General features: G+C 38.6%; 2 protein-coding genes across 2 annotated transcripts in view; one reads left to right on the plus strand and one right to left on the minus strand.

Annotated features, from left to right (window-relative positions):
* Positions 1-16855, plus strand: part of Wdr19 (WD repeat domain 19) — a 71245-nt gene that overhangs the window by 40006 nt on the left and 14384 nt on the right. The window contains exons 21-30 of the mRNA XM_076864455.2: positions 2701-2758; positions 4255-4395; positions 4477-4559; positions 5163-5246; positions 6466-6612; positions 7094-7218; positions 9120-9232; positions 10748-10816; positions 14338-14415; positions 16135-16231. Of these exons, the coding sequence (XP_076720570.1) occupies positions 2701-2758; positions 4255-4395; positions 4477-4559; positions 5163-5246; positions 6466-6612; positions 7094-7218; positions 9120-9232; positions 10748-10816; positions 14338-14415; positions 16135-16231 (995 nt within the window). The remainder of the gene's footprint in view (positions 1-2700; positions 2759-4254; positions 4396-4476; positions 4560-5162; positions 5247-6465; positions 6613-7093; positions 7219-9119; positions 9233-10747; positions 10817-14337; positions 14416-16134; positions 16232-16855) is intronic.
* Rfc1 (replication factor C subunit 1) overlaps positions 1-16855 on the minus strand; it is a 108072-nt gene that overhangs the window by 3823 nt on the left and 87394 nt on the right. The gene's annotated exons all lie outside the window — the stretch shown is intronic.

The raw sequence follows: 16855 nt of genomic DNA on the forward strand, positions 1-16855 counted from the left end.
ATTTTTATGTGGTGCTGAAGATCAAACCCAATGCCTCACACATGCAAGGCAAGCGCTTATCAGTGAGCTACAGCCCCAGCCTCTACATATTTTCATTTTAAACTGCCTTTAATTATAAGGTTCTCCCTTGATTTAATAATTGCTTTTTAGAGAGAAAAAAAATGTTGCTTACTCCACATTCAAAAAACATTTAGCTGGGCATGGTGGCACACACCTGTAATCCTAGTGGCTCCAGAGGATGAAGCAGGAGGATCACAAGTTTAAAGACAGCCTCAGCAATTTAGCAAGGCCCCAGTAACTTAGCGAGGCCCTGTCCCAAGATTTGAAAAAAAAAAAAAAAAAAAACAGGGCTGGGGAGGTTGCATAGGTTACACACTAATGATATCCTATCATACATTTATCCACTTTGATTTTCAGCATCAAAATCTAAATTTGGGTCTAAGCCTTTTCAGCATGGAGAGTGATACAATGTTTCCTAACCTGTGTGCAGGAGCCTGATCTCCCTTAACACTTTGAGGATTTGTAATATAATTTCAAGGCAGAATGAAAAATGCTGAAGTTTAGTCTATGTCTTAGTCCATTTGTGCAGCTATAACAGGGTACCTGAGACTGGGTAACTTATGAAGTACGGAAATTTATTTCTCACAGTTCTGGAGGCCAGGAAGTCCAAGATCAAAAAGAGTTCTCCCTCATACCTTTGTCCTGATGACTTTATCACCTCCCAATACCATCACATTGGCAATTAAGTTTCAATATATATGAACATGTGCCATAGCAGTCTGCATCTCTATTAGCTTAAAATTATAGATTTTTCTTTTTAAAATTGAATTGCATATGGATGAAAAATAGTATTTTCACAGAGTGATGCTCAGTGCTTGAGTAGTAAACTTTTTTGGTACATCAGTAGGCTTTGCAAATCTCTCCTACCTTTGGAAATTCCATAATCTATGCTGGGAAATTTAGAATTTTCTTATTCTCTTAAATGTTAGCTCATCTTATTTGCCATAAATTTTGTTTGTTTGTTTGGTACTGGGGATTGAACCCAGGTGTACTTTACCATTGAGCTACATCCCCAGTCCTTTTTGTTCTGAGACATGGTCTTCCTAAATTGCTGAAGCTGTTCTCAAATTTAGGAAACTCCTGCCTCAGTCTCCCGAGTTGTTGGGATGATAGGGGTGTGCTATCATGCCCAGTTGTCATAGTCTTAATCAATAGACACTACATTTTTATTTCAGTGATGTATAAAACTGTAAATTTAGAGGCATTCAGCATCCAGTTTTAAGTTAACATTCAGTTGTGGTTATTTCTACCAACACAAATAGCTACAAAGACTATAAATGAATAACGTATTTACAAATATAAGTTCACACATGCATGTGTATGTGCAATGACAATATCACAACTGGTAATTTCTCCTGACATATATTGTAAGATACATTCAAATTTCAAAAATATTAGAATGTAGAAAAGTACTAGTCTTTGACAAAGAAAGAAAATATGTTTTAACATTTGACTGTTACAAAAATATTATGTAGTTGCACTTTTATTTTCATACAGATTTTTGATTGTGAGAATATTGACCTCCAAATTTTGGTTGTAGAAATTATTTTATCAAAAAGTATTTATTTTTGTTCAGGATACCTAATTTTAAATTTTCTGTTCTCCAATAAAAAGCTTTTTGAAGGCGTTATTTTCAGAGATGATTATGCAAAAAGAGATGGTTTCTCAGAGGAAGATGGGTCTCACCAAAAAGGTCTTAAGCAAATCATCATCCTACATAATGAAAATTAATTGATATAATAAATAGGTCTTCTAGATATGCAGATCTATGTTAGTATTCGTCATGGGAACAGAGCCTATTATTAATTATTGATATGGTTAGGAGCGTAAACGTCCCCCAAAGGCCATGTGGTAAAGGCTTGGTCACCAGCCTGTAGTGCTATTAAGAGGTGGTGGAACTCTTAGGAGGTGAGCCCTAGTGAGAGGTCACTGGAGTGTGCCCTTGAAGGGGATATTGGGGCCCCAAGGCCCTCCTCACTTGCTTCCTGGCTGCCGTGAGGTGAGAGGCTTAGCTCCGCTGCACATCCCCTGCCATGACACTCTGCCTCACCACAGGCCCAAAGTAAAGGGTCCAAGGGACCATGAACTGCTCTGAACTGTGAGCCCAAATCAACTTTTCCTCAGGTTTCTTATTCTCAGCTATTTTGTCATAATGAAGGAAAACTGATTAACACAATTATATCATGAATGATACATTTTATTAAAGTAAGAACCAGCATCCTCAATACTGTAATACCCAGGGTGTTCTTCCATGTATCTTTAATAAACTGATGGTAACCCAGATTCTCTCAATACATATTCTTCTTATGAATATTGGGTCTTTGGAAGAAAGCATTAGTTTTTACGGTCACATTATTTGTCATTTCATGCCCTAAAGGAAATAATTAACCAACGGTAGCTCATAAAATTTGCTGTACCTCCCACAAATGCCTAGCAAGTCCCTTACAGTGCACTATGATCCATTTTAATATTTTTAAAGTGACAAAATAATGATGGGCTGCACTCTGAAAGAATGCTTGCATCTATGTTGTTTATCACATCTTTCATGAACTTAAGCAACTCAGAGATTATCTTTTAAGTTTTGTACATATAAATAAGATACATAAATATGAATTAAATTCACTCTGATTTTTCTTTCAGGGGTGATTATGTAAATGCTTTGGCTCATTATGAAAAAGGAATAACAGGAGAAAATAAGGTAATCTCAAGTAAAGATCTTTATCCTGCTCTTATTTGCATTGTACTTATTCAATATCTAGTAGGTGACCTGTTTTTCTGTTCATTAGCACATTTGCAAAAACATAATTAAATTATTTTAAACACTTTTTAAACTCTTAAAAACTAAAGATGGCAATATTTTTACCCATCTGAAAAGAAACGTTTTCTACTACAGCCTAAATATAAGCTTCTAATTAAGACTGGAAGTTAAAAAGTGGCATATAACTTTCCCATTTATAGGCCAATATAATTCAATAAGAAAATGAATGAAAAAATTAGGGTACATCCTAACAATGTAACATTAGAGGACTAAAACAGATTCATATGTATTAACGTGGAAAGTCTCTGAACAGGCAAAATGCTTTGCACAGAGTAGATACCAACTCAAAAAGCTCAATTTTGGAATAAAATGGGTGTTTTTAAATTTAGTTGATCTAATAAAGATGGAGAATCTTTTTTTTTCTATTTATATCTAAGTTATTACAAAAGGAATGCAAGTTCATCATACTCAATTTTAAAAAATCAACCAAGGATATTAGGGTGAAAAGTGAGAGTCCAATATTCACTCCTCCGTCCACACCCTATAATGATTCCATATGTTGACATCCAGAATCTTATGGAGCTCACAAACATGTATGTCATACAGGGTTTCTACTAAACATAAAATCACTCCTGCCCTTTCATTGAGCAAAGAGTAGCTGTTGTCCACTCTGCAACGTAGCATTTTGCATGCTCCCGATCTTTCCAAGTCAATATATATGAATCTGTTTATCCTTTAAGAGAGTCAATGTTCCATTTCTTAGATTATACCTTATTTTCAAAAATACTGCAAATACTACAATGACTATCCCACCCAGTACATATTTTTTTAGTTACCAAAAATGGTATTTCTGAAGGATATATTCTTATAGGTGGAATTTCTAGGCTATAAAATGTGTTTTAATTTTTGATATTTGCTAAATTGCTCTCACAAAGAAATTATAGTAATTCATGCAAATATTGTTCATGTAAGAACATATTCTCAACATCAGTGAACCATTTAGTCAATTTAATAAGCATATACATATATATAAAATTTTATTTTATGTGTATTTGAGTGAAGTTGAGCATGTTTTTATTTATTTCTTGGCCAGTTATATTTCTTATTAATTACTTGATTATATCCTTTACTAATTTATCTCTTGGGGTTTTTATATTTTCTTGGGCTACCTCTGCTTTACTTTATTCTTTATGTGATCTATCAAATACATTAACCACTAGCTACATGTAGCTGTTCGAATTAATTATCTAATCAAATTGAAAATTCAGTCCTCTTTCACACTCATCATATTTCAAATGCCCAGTAGGCACTTGTAACTATTGGCTACCATGTTGGACAGGGCAGACACAGATTCCCATCCTCACAGAATGTTCTACTGTACATCTGCTTCAGATAAAATAGGATCTGACTCATTAGTCTTTGCTCCATCATTTCAGGAGCACGATGAAGTGTGCCTGGCTGGAGTGGCCCAGATGTCCATAAGAATGGGAGACATACGCAGAGGGGTCAATCAAGCCCTCAAGCACCCCAGCAGGGTTCTTAAAAGAGACTGTGGAGCCATATTGGAAAATATGAAGGTAGTCCTTTCTCTGCACAAATGTTCACATGGTTCTTACACGTAACAAATTTAGTACCTTAATGATCCTGTATGATTTTAGCAATTTTCAGAAGCAGCTCAACTGTATGAAAAAGGCCAGTACTATGACAAAGCAGCCTCTGTTTACATCCGCTGTAAGAACTGGTAAGAGCTGGTGATGGTTCGTTTCCAGGCAGGTTTGGAAATTAATATGTTGGGGTTTCCCCACTTGTCTCCTTGCCAGTCTTTCTACCTGACACTCTGTTCCCCCCAACCGTGCCTGCCATCTTGTTTTTACTACTTAGTTCACATGAATAGCCTTTGCCCAAAGAACAGCACATTTTGCTGATTTTGTATGAGAATGTCCCTAAACAGATAAATTACAAGGAAAAAACAAACAAAACCCAAGAGAGTTAATTAACTAACCTTTATCTTCCCACATAGGGACTAACAAGAGGCAAAGCAATTAAGTTTACTTTTTCCTATTGCAGCCAAGATTTTTGAAAGATCATAACTGTTTTTTCGTTTTTGTTTTTGGCACCAAGAATTGAGCCCAGGGGGAGGGGTGCTCTTCCACTGCACTATATATCCCCAGCCATTTTTGTTAGCCCAGACTGGCCTCAGCCTCCCAAATCACTGGTATTACAGGCATATGCCATTGTGCCCAGCAGATAATTGTTTTTTTAATCCTAAAATCTAGCATTTGTTTATATGCAGCTACTTGAGGGAGCACAGTGTTGATATCATTCCTTGTGTCTACTTCTCTAGGGCAAAGGTTGGTGAGCTTCTGCCTCATGTTTCTTCTCCTAAGATCCACTTGCAGTATGCCAAAGCTAAAGAAGCAGACGGAAGGTTTGTACAATTTCTTAAATTTATACAAACTTAAAGAAGTTTGATCAATTAATCTTTAACATTTACAACACTCTAAGAAAGACAAAGAAGAGAAAGATAGAAAACATCCTTTATATATAATGCTGGTCTGAAACGACAGTCTTCAACATCTTTCTACATCTCATACCTCATGCCTTCCTTTATGTATTCAGATATAGACTGGGATATCTTTGTATTTGAAGGTAAATGGAGGAAGTGGAAATTTGGCCTAATAAGGCATGAAAATGGAATTAAGTGATCATCATTTTATTAAGGAGGATAACTTAGAGATATAGAAGGAAAAAAAAGTAAAGAACCATGAATTCCACACACAAGGCTGGCTGTGCTGTTTAAACCATAAAACAGTATGAAAATCTAGAAATGAATAATGAATATTAAATGCGCTATGACCTTCTCCAGCTTAATATAGTATAAGAAACTCAAAAACACTAATATTGGAAAAGAGGCTCAAGACAAGAAGGCAAGTCTCGGAGGAAATACAGTTATAAAACTGCATGTGTTTAAATATGAAAAAGTTTCACCCCATGAACAGTAATAAAACTGTCACCATATTTGGAAAATGTATTTTAAACTAATAACCATACTGTGGAAATGCACTTATTTTACATGAATGATGGAAGTGTAGATTTCACTTTGGAAGTTTGTACTAAGAGACTTTTAAATATTAGTGATACCCTTCACTTTTTGAAAAGTAACTTAGGAAATGGAGAGATACACTAATAGTCTTGTTGAGATGGAAAGAGTTGGAGAATTAGTTCAAGCGAAAAGAAGTCCTGAGCGCCATCTAGAGGTCAACACACAAAGACTTTATATCATTGTTAGGCATATATAATTGTGAAAAATTATGTTATCTATGTTTTATAAAATAATCCTATATTGCTATTTTAATATTCTCACTCAAAAAGGAAAAAAACAGTAACATATAAAGAAATTATATAACTTTGATTCAAGTGAGGAAAAATACAATTCAATATTGGCCTTTTACTGTTTATCAAACCCTTACAAAGAACATATTTTAGTGGGAGAGTTCCTGCTGTTTTTTCTGATGAAATAAAAGGATGTTTAAGGAAAACAAGCAACGATTGCAACACAATAGGAAAGTGACCCAAACACTTATTGTTATTTCCCTCCTAAACTGACAGTGTTGGGAAAGTTTATCTCAACCAAGTATTTCTTACAGATACAAAGAAGCTGTCCTGGCTTACGAGAACGCCAAGCAGTGGAACAGTGTGATCCGCATCTATCTGGACCACCTCAACAACCCGGAGAAGGCCGTCAGCATCGTCAGAGAGACCCAGTCTCTGGATGGGGCCAAGATGGTAGCCAGGTAACACAGTGCATTCACACTTTTGGACTTCCAAAAACTAACTGTAAAAGAAGGACCCTGCCTCCACTGTCAAATACTTAAATTTGAAAGGAATATTTATTCTTTTTGATTTTTTAAATCAGCTCTAGGTATTTAAATCCAAAGGTTGTTTGTGGGCTGGGGATGTGGCTCAAGCGCTAGCACGCTCGTCTGGCATGCGTGCGGCCCGGGTTCGATCCTCAGCACCACATACCAACAAAGATGTTGTGTCTGCCGATAACTAAAAAAATAAATAAATATTAAAAAAAAAAAAAAAAGGTTGTTTGTGAATGGTCAGCATTAGCATTTGATTGTCTAGTATAATAAGCATATAATGAGGACTGCAGTTTATGTAATAAATTTTTATTTTTAAGTGATTTCTCCTGATTAAAAACGATTTTATTTTGTAAATCACAGACTTATTTTATATAAGGGTCAAGCTAATTGAAGTACTTTATTTTAGGTTTTTTCTACAGCTGGGTGACTATGGGTCTGCCATCCAGTTTCTTGTCATGTCCAAATGTAACAATGAAGCTTTCACCCTGGCCCAGCAACACAACAAAATGGAAATTTATGCAGACATTATTGGTAAATATCATTGTTTCTCTACGTTCTCTAAAAGCTTTTATCATAGAAACACTTTGACTCTTACCATCAACTTAGCGAGGTCCTAAGCAACTGAGTGAGACCCTGTCTCAAAAGATGAAAAAAGGCTGGGGATATGCCTCAATGGTAAAGCACCCCTGGGTTCAATCCCTGGTTAAAAAAAAAAAAAAAAAAGAATATTTGATTACTAAAGCTGGGCACTGAAGGCCTGTAGTCCCAACTACTCAGGAGACTGAAGCAGGAAGACTGCAAGTTCAAGGCCAGCCTCAACAACTTAGTGAAATCTGTCTTTAAAAAAAAGAAAGAAAGATATATGAATGTATATGATTATTTTGATGAAAAGTGATATTTTTTGGCATGCTTGCCACTGTTCTTAGAAATTACTGAAATAATTTTTAGACCTTTATATCATGAACCATATAATTTATTTGTGTTGTCTTCCTTTAGCCTTTTTTCATTGTGGTAAAATAGTCCTTACCTAAAATTTCTATTTAAAACTGCTCGGTTCTGGGGCTGGGGATGTGGCTCAGTGGCACTTGCCTTGTACACACTGAGCACATGCTTTACCACCCACTGAGCTGCACCACAGTGCTCAACCTTGAAATCGTCTCTCTCCACCCTGTCACTGTCACTGTCACTGTCTTCCTTCACACTTGCAGGTGTGAGGCCCTGGGTTTGATTTCCAGCATTAAGTACGTTCACATTGTAGTGCAACTGTCACCACCACACATTTATGGAGCTACTTCATCATCGCATTCTAAAACTCTGTACCCATTGTACTCTCTCCCCATTCCCCTCCTGGTAACCACTTTCTATTTTGTGAATTTGACTATTCGTGGTACCTCATGTAAGTGGAATCAGAAAATATTTGTCTTTTTGTGTTATTTTCTTTTTTAAAATTCACAAAATGACCCTAAATTGTTAAAACTCATGAGAAATTTTCTGTCTCCATCTTTAAGAAAACATTTGTTGGGAAGTCATTGAGATAACTGAAGAAAATAAAAAGCTAAAGAGGAAAAAAGAAGTAGAGATAAAAGCAACTTTAGAACTGCTAATGTTTCACTTGATGGATGTTTGTCCCAACATTATAAGTGACCATTGCACTAAATCATCTAAGTTTTCATAGATAGAGAGATAGAGATGGAGATAGATAGAGATGGAGAGAGAGAGAGAGAGAGAGAGAGAATCTTCCCATAGGGTACAGTGTCCAACCTTTCTCTTAGAAACTCTGTATCTCCCTTGGGCTGGACTTGTAGGGCTATTATGGGTAACTGTTGTTACCCACTGAGCTGCCATGGGTAAGTGTATGTAATGAGTTGGAACCTGTGGAGCTGTGGAGCCCTTCTTTCTCTGTGCTTAATAAATTTAAAAGCCCTCAACCAAAAGAAAACAGTAAGAGAAGAACAGTAATAATGGTAACTCCCCTCATTGGCCATTTTGGATACCCTCTTTCCCTGCTGTCTGGCACACACAGACTGTTGTTCAAACCAGGCCATGCTGGGAAAGGGAGGTGGGTCACGTCTGTGTTGGGTTGACTTGGCCTCTGAAGCTCTAGGCAGATTGCGGTTGTGGTCATAGTCATCGTGGTTCTTGTTGTTTTAGGAATTGAGATTTCAAGACTCAAAGAATGAAAAAAAACTCAAATGCTAATAACGAATCATAACCTGGATTCATCATTTTCTCTCCCAAGTCCTGTTTAGAATGAAACAAAGATGGAGCAGAGTTGATATGCAGGGTGATGATGATGAATGTCTTCTGATGAAAACAGACACTAAGGGTTTTAGTCTCCAGTTTTTAGATCACTTCTTAGAATTTTTTTTAGTTAGCAATAAAAGGTAAACAAGTTCTGCTCACGTATTTTACTCAACCAACTTATGTTGTAGGTTCCGAAGACACGACTAACGAAGACTACCAAAGTATTGCCTTGTACTTTGAAGGAGAAAAGAGACATTTTCAGGCTGGAAAATTCTTCTTGCTATGTGGCCAGTATTCCCGAGTTAGTATTTGCCAAGAACACATTCCTGGACTCCACAGGAATGATTATGGGAAATGTTTTAAAATGCTAATATGTTTCCAAACACCCAGATTTGGGATCTGTCCACCTTTTTCGTTGTCCTTGGCCCTGAGGTTTGTACCCAGGGCCTTGTGCACACTGAGCACATGCTCTACCACCCACTGAGCTGCACCACTCAACCTTGAAATCGTCTCTCTCCACAAACTGTCACCATCTTCCTAAAATCTCTCACATTGTCCCTTTCTTTCTAACTGCCATCAACCCAGAGCCCAGATGACCTTTCTTCTGATTATTCTGATAGTTTCCTACTTTCCCTATTTTTAGTTTCTCTGCGTGAAACTCATCCTTCATTTCATTACCCCCCAAACAGTACTTGCTTTGCCTCAGGCGGGGAAACTGTCCAAACAAGAGACACCATGAGTTCATCTGGGGGGTGAAGCTGAGTGTTGACTGTCAAGGCTGGCTGGCACGTGCCTTGTCTGAAGGGGACAGCTGCTGCCCACCTCCAGCACATCAGGGCCATTCAGGAGTCCAGCAGTACCAGATCATATGATGCTTCAAGGGAAACAGAAGTCTGGGTCTGCCAGTCTTAAAATCTGGGTCCAGATATTTGCAGAATACCTCACAAGCCAGAGAAAACACATGTGTGTGAATTTCGCCTACAGGCCACCAGTTTACTGTTTCTGCCTCTTAGAAAAAGGCCTACCTCCTCAGCTGGCACTCAAAAGGAATTTCCAGAATTTGACCAGCCAGCCTGAGCCTCCCAATCTGGCTCCAGCTGTTTCTATGGAAGCACCACACTAGGTTCTCTCAGCCAGCCCTTTACCAACCCCCTCCTCCCTCTGGCTCCTCTCATTCCCTTCACCACCGACCACACACCCATCCATCCTGCAGGCCTCTCCCCTCCTCTGCCACCTTTGGACTGTCCCCCCTGCATAACCATCTTAGCTTCCTCAGAGCACTTATAATACCAACTGGCCACACCTGTCTTTTAAGCTTTTTAATTTCTTTATGGGTCTGATGTTCAGGAATTGGGCAATTGGGACTTAAAATAATTGGTTCCTTTTATTATCGCATCACACAGATCTCTCCCCAGTTAGATGGTACCTAACATAAAAGGCAGGGCCACACATACCAGAGCATTCCTGCTATACACCGGCTCTCCCACAGCCCCACATACAGTTACAAGTAATCAATAAATATTTGTTGAAAGAATGAATGAAAGTCACTAGATCTTCCTCCTGCAAGAGGGCTTAGTTTGTATTTGCATTTCATCAAAAGTAGAATAAGATTCTTCAGAGGGTTAACTGGATCCTTCCATTTCTTTTAAACTCCCCCCCAATCTTTGAAGTTTATATTTAAGATCCAGCACTGTGCAGGCCCCTGGGGAGATGAAGATTTTTTTCACAAACTAATTAATTTGTATGTGGAAATTTTGTTTTTCCTATTGTGAGCTCAGTCTAAAGACGTTTAATTGCTGTACGTTTCCCATTTTAGGCACTGAAACACTTCCTGAAATGCCCGAGCTCAGAAGATAATATGGCAATAGAAATGGCAATAGAAACTGTAAGTAAACTCTACAATGAAACCTTCAAGAATGCCAGTGTTTTTAAAAACTCTTTGAAGAAATTTCCAAATATATGCAGAAGAAGACCAAACAGTGTAACAAACTCCCACACCCGACAGCTGCCCACACATGGACAGTACTATTTTATTCATGCTCCACCTTCTTTCCTTGGATTATTTTAAAGTAGATCACCGTCATCACATCACTTCCATTCTGGATAAAAATCTTTGTCTAAAAGATAAGAACCTGGGCTGGTCAGGTAGCTCAGTGGTAGAGTGCTTGCCTAGTGGGTCTGAGGCCCTCAGTTTGCTCCCCAGCACCACAAAAAGAAAGGCCCTGTGGGTTTTCTTTAGTTGTAACTTGCATAACAGTGACGTTCACAGAGCCTGTGTGTACAACTTGATCAGTATTTTCCTACATGTCAACCTGGGTGACTCTCACAGATCTTCAGTTCTACTACAAAAGGCGCCCTCATGTCACCTCCCAGCCAGTACCCCCACCCAGGGCAACAATCCTGACTCCTGTCCTTAGAGAATAGTTTTACCCGTGATGAACTTCATACAAATGTAGACAGGCATGTGTAGCCTTTTGTGTTCAGTTTCTTTGAATCAGTGTTACGTAGGGGAATGTGTCTCCTGTTGCAGGTAGCAATGGGCCGTTCTTACTCACTGCTGTGTAGTAGTCTACTATACAACTATGTCACGACTTATTTATCCCTTACACTGTTAGTGGGCATTTGGGTTATCTCTAGCTTCGGCTTATTATAAATAAAGCTGCTGCCTTAAGCAGTTCATACCTTTTGGTGGACATAGCACTCAGTTTTATTAGGTATGCCTCCAGGAAAACTATCAGTTATAGGGTATACATGTTTTTAGCGATAGTGGATACTGCCAAGCATTTTTTTTTCAAGGTGGTCATACCAATTTACATTCTAGTGAGATATTTTAGTCCCTCCTCATCTTTACCAACACTTACTGGTCTATTTCAGTTTAGCTCTTCGGATAGATGTGTAGTGATATCTCATTATGGCTTTTATTCATTTTTCTAATGACTGACAATATAGAACACCTTTTCATATTTATGGTCTATTTGAATATCCTCTCTTGTGAAGTACTCTTCTGTCTTTTTTCCAATTTTGAATTGTATCTACTCATCCTTACTGATTTGTAGGATTTTATTACATATCCTGCATATCAGTCTTTTCACTACATACACACACACACGCACACAATATAAATCATTCAAGATATAGCTTATCTTTATTTTCTAATGGTGTCTTGATGAACAAAAATTCTTATGTTTTGATAAAGTCTAATTTGGGAATCTTTTGTAGTTAATGCTTATTTATTTAAGAAATTTTGTTCATTCTATGGTCATGAAGATATCTCCCCGGTGCTTTTATGTACAAGTTTGATCATTTTAGCTTTCTCATTTAGGTCTGTGCCTACCGAATTCATTTTGGGGTATGGCATGAGATGGGGTCAAAAATCTTTCTTTTGCATATGGTTATCTACTTGACCTAGTGCCACTTATCAAAATGTCATTCTTTCTCCACTGAATTACCATAGAGTGTTTGTCGTAGATGAAATGACCAATATGTATAATTGATTTTATTTTTGATTTTTGATTCATAAGTTTCTTCTGTTATTTTAGTTATCTTTTCACCACTACCACACTATCTTACTTATTATATGTAGTGTATGTTATAATCCATTTTAAATTACTATGGATTTGCCTATTCTAGACATTTCCTACAAATAGAATTATGCATACAACATATGGTCCTTGGTGTAGTCTTCCGTTTAGCTTAATGTCTAAGACTTATCCAGGTTGTCTTATGTATCAGGACTCCATACCTTCTTATGGCTTAATGAAATTCCATGGTATGACTATATCATATTTTGTTTATATGTTTATCAGTTGGACATTTGAATTGCTTCCACTTTTGAGCTTTTATGGATAATACTGATGTCAACACTTGTGTGCAATTTTCTGTGTGAACGTGTTTTCTTTTGGATATATTACATAGGAGTGGAATTGCTTGGCCACATGCAAACTGTTTAACATTTTTGTTGAACTGCACAGCTGTTTCCCAAAGCAGCTGCACTACTTCATGTTCTCACCAGCACTGTATCAGGATCCCAATTGCTCCAACAATGATTTCTTGATAATGTCAAATGCCCAGCTAGGGCTCAAATTTCCCAACTCTCACATAAATGCTCTTTTACAGCAGGTTAGTTCACATCTGTCTCCAGCAAAGTCCTTGTGTTACGTTTGGTAGATGAACCCTATGCCTCTTTTAATCTCCTTCTCCACTCCCCTCTTTTGCCCTATCTCCTAACCCCACCTTCAGTTGTTAAGAAAATGGGTTATTTTTCCTGAGGAATTTCTGACATTTAGATTTAATTGATATATCCTTGTGGCATAATTTCCCTATATTTCCTACTAAGTAGTAGTTAAATTTAGATACTTGATCAGACATAGATCTGACATATTTTGAAAAATGTCTTCTTAGATGGTACGTGTACTTTCTATTTCATCGTTATCAGTAGGCTCACGTCTTAAGTCCAGTTGGGTTGCCACAGTTCTAGAGCCTCGGAAGCCCAAGATCAAGGGGCTGGCTTCCCATTCCTGTGTGAGGGCTCTCTTCTTGACTCGTGGATGGCCTCCTTCGCACTGTAGCCTCACGTGGGCTTTCCTCCATTTATGTACACAAGGAAAAAAGATCTCCCTCCATTTTTCTTATTTTAAAGCCACTAATATCATCATACCTTCCAGTATGGCATACTGTTTTCCTGATCGATACCCCCCACTGGAGTGGTTTCACTCTCAACTTTGTGGAGATGATTTCTAAGAGATCTGTAAGCCAGGGTCCTCACCAGAACCTCATCCAAGTTTCCCAGCTGCCTACCCCCTCTGGGCTCTGTGGCTGCTCCTTGACACTGAGCCCCGCCTGCAGGGGTGTCCTCAGGGAGCCGCTGCAAGGGCCAGGCACTCAGAAGGGTGATGTTGTGCAAGCTGAATATCCCTTACCCAAAATGCTTAGAACTAGAAGTGTTTTAGATTTCAGTTTTGGATTTTGGAATGCCGGCATAGATTAATTAGCATACTAAAATCTGAAATGCTACAAAATCCAAAACTCTTTGGGCATCATGTTGGCCCTCAAAAAGTTTTAGATTTCAGATTGTTTTGATTAGGGAGATGCACCTGTGAAAGGCCCAGGTCTTGTGCTCAAGATGTGATGCTTTTTGCAAGATGTTGCTACACTGATCTTAAGATTTTTTTATTGAAACCTAAGAAGCATATTCTCTGTACAAAGAAACATCAGCTGAGTAAAGTTACAGTTTCTAAAGATGGATTTTTATTGGCAACTAAAGACTCTGAGTCTATGTTTCCAGCACTTTACTATAGATACTTCCATGTATTCTTTTATTCCACATCCACAGCAAATGATTGTCTTTCTCCCCTCCTGCTAGGTTTAAGGTGCTGATTTGCTGGGGTTTTTTTCTTTACAAAACAGGTTGGCCAGGCCAAAGATGAACTGCTGACCAGTCAGCTGATCGACCACCTGATGGGGGAGAGTGACGGCCTGCCCAAGGTAGGGGAGGCTCTGCTCTGTGGGGTGCTCATGTCTTCATTCAGCCCAGCTTTCACCTATCAGCTATCAAGCCTTTGGAACATGGGCTTGAAAATTTGTCTCTGAAATTAGCTGCAGCTCATCTAAACAGACCCAAGTGTTGGAAGATGTTATGGATGTTCACTCTTTTTTGGTGGGTGGGTGGGTATTAGGGATTGAACCCAGGGGCATTCAGCCTATCCCCAGACCTATTTTATACTTATTTAGAAACAGGGTCTCACTGAGTTGCTTAGTGCTTCGCCATTACTGAGGCTGGCTTTGAACTTGCAATCCCCCTGCTTCAGCCTCCCGAGCCACTGGGACTACAGGTGTGCACCATCGCACCCAGCATGTATATTTACTCTTTCAAGTTAGCAGTCCACCTGGGAAATAGCTGCATCCCTCCAGAAAACACCAGCACCTTGACTTTTGTTTTAGTTTAGTTTAGCTGGGAATTATGAAAACAATCGCTGTTTCACTGGTCCCTAAAAATTGGTGTGCTTTGTTTGAATTTTTAAAATTATGGACATTAACAAAAATCATATTAAGCATAAAAACAACTCACTTTAAAGTAGAAATTAATTGCAAAGAGTATCTTTTCAAAATACTCCCTGAGAGTTCCTGCAGAAACTGGTCTTCTCCCTGTCCTGGTGAGAACAGACTTTCAGAATGCCAGGAACAGGTTCTCCCGCTTGCTTTTATGGACAAGGAATGCTGCTTGACCACTCAAGTCACTGATTTAAAGAGGGCTGTACAGTCTCACAGCTGGAGAGCAGGTAGATGCCTGAGTCCATTTCCTTTATTTAACAGATTAAGCCACTGAGACCCAGAGAAGCTAAATTGACTTGCCAAAGGACACAGGTCCTTGGTCTGATCCAAACCACCTCCCACTCTGTCCACTTATTCCAATAACCTGGAAAGCAGCATCAAATACATGATGAAAGGCTCTCAAGCACAGGCCTGTAATCCCAGCAGCCTGTGAGGCTGAGACAGGAGGATCATGAGTTCAAAACCAGCCTCAGCAACATAGGGAGGCCCAAAGCAACTTAGTGATATCCTGACTTAAAATAAAAACTAAACAGGCTGGGGATATGGCTCAGTGGTTAAGAACCCCTGGGTTCAATCCCTGGTACAAAAAAAAAAAAAAAGAAAACAAGAAGAAAAAGTCTCAAACTAGGATAGGAATAAAGTGATCAAAGGCCAAAGAAAATTTTTATAGAACAGAGAATTTATATGAGTTTTAAATTTTTTTCAATCTTGGAAAGCTGGTATATTGTGTAAGAATGCATTTCCCTCCAAATATATAAAACATCCTCTGTGAAGCAGGGTTGGGAACAGAGACTTGGAATCCAGACCATAATGGTCCAAACCCTGGCTCTGCCCCTCTCCTATTATATCATTTCTCATCTATGAAATTAGAATAATAACCATTTCTCCTGGGGCAGGCCGAAGGACTTAACAGAGTTAATATTTCTTGAGTACTTAAAGGGCTACTGGGTACATATGAACCTCTGAACAAATTCCTTTATTGTGGTTTTTTTTTTTCCTAGTTATTTTTTATTTTTTCCTTTATTGGGTTTTTAAAAACAGTATCAATTCTCAGTTACTGGCAGATGAATGTGATTCTAAGTGTAGAATCATAGGTGTTTTTCCCCTTAGCTAATGAAGAAAATGATGTTTCTCTAACGGTTTGTATGATAGGACGCCAAATACCTGTTCCGCTTGTACATGGCTCTAAAACAGTACCGAGAGGCTGCCCGGACCGCCATTATAATTGCCAGAGAAGAGCAGTCTGCTGGTAAGTGCCTCACATGTACATTTTGTTTGTTTTGGTTTGGGCTTTTTATAGTGCTGGGATTTGAACCCAGGCCTCACACATATTAGGCCAGTATGCTAACACTGAGCTGCCTCTCCAGCCCCAGGTCCCTAACAGTTCTTTTTCTACCCAAATAGATGGTAGAATCAAGCCCCAAGCCCTTTTCTGACAGAAAAAAAAAAAAAAAAAGGAGGCAGATTCTAATTTAGACTTGCTTTGAATCCAGAAGAATAAGGAAATAGCCAGGCACGGTGGTGCATGCATGTAATCCCAGCAGCTCAGGAGGCTGACGCAAGAGAATTGCAAGTTCAAAGCCAACCTCAGCAATTTAGCAAGGTGCTAAGCAACTCAGTGAGACCCTGTCTCTAAATAAAATACATAATAGGGCTAGGGATGTGGCTCAGAGGTTGAGTGCCCTGAGTTCATTCCCTGGTACCAAAAAAAAAAAAGAAAGAAAGTAGGAAGTTGCCATTTCTAGGTTTCAGAGAAATAAAATAATAGCTGTCACAGAGGGACATGGAGTAACTGGACTGATCCTTCTCCTGTGGGGCACTCGTTCAGCCGTCCTTTGCAACCTTACAGTTCCTGACTCTGGACGACTCCTCT

Source organism: Callospermophilus lateralis, chromosome 8, assembly GCF_048772815.1.
Source record: "Callospermophilus lateralis isolate mCalLat2 chromosome 8, mCalLat2.hap1, whole genome shotgun sequence".
Classification (NCBI taxonomy): Eukaryota; Metazoa; Chordata; class Mammalia; order Rodentia; family Sciuridae; genus Callospermophilus; species Callospermophilus lateralis.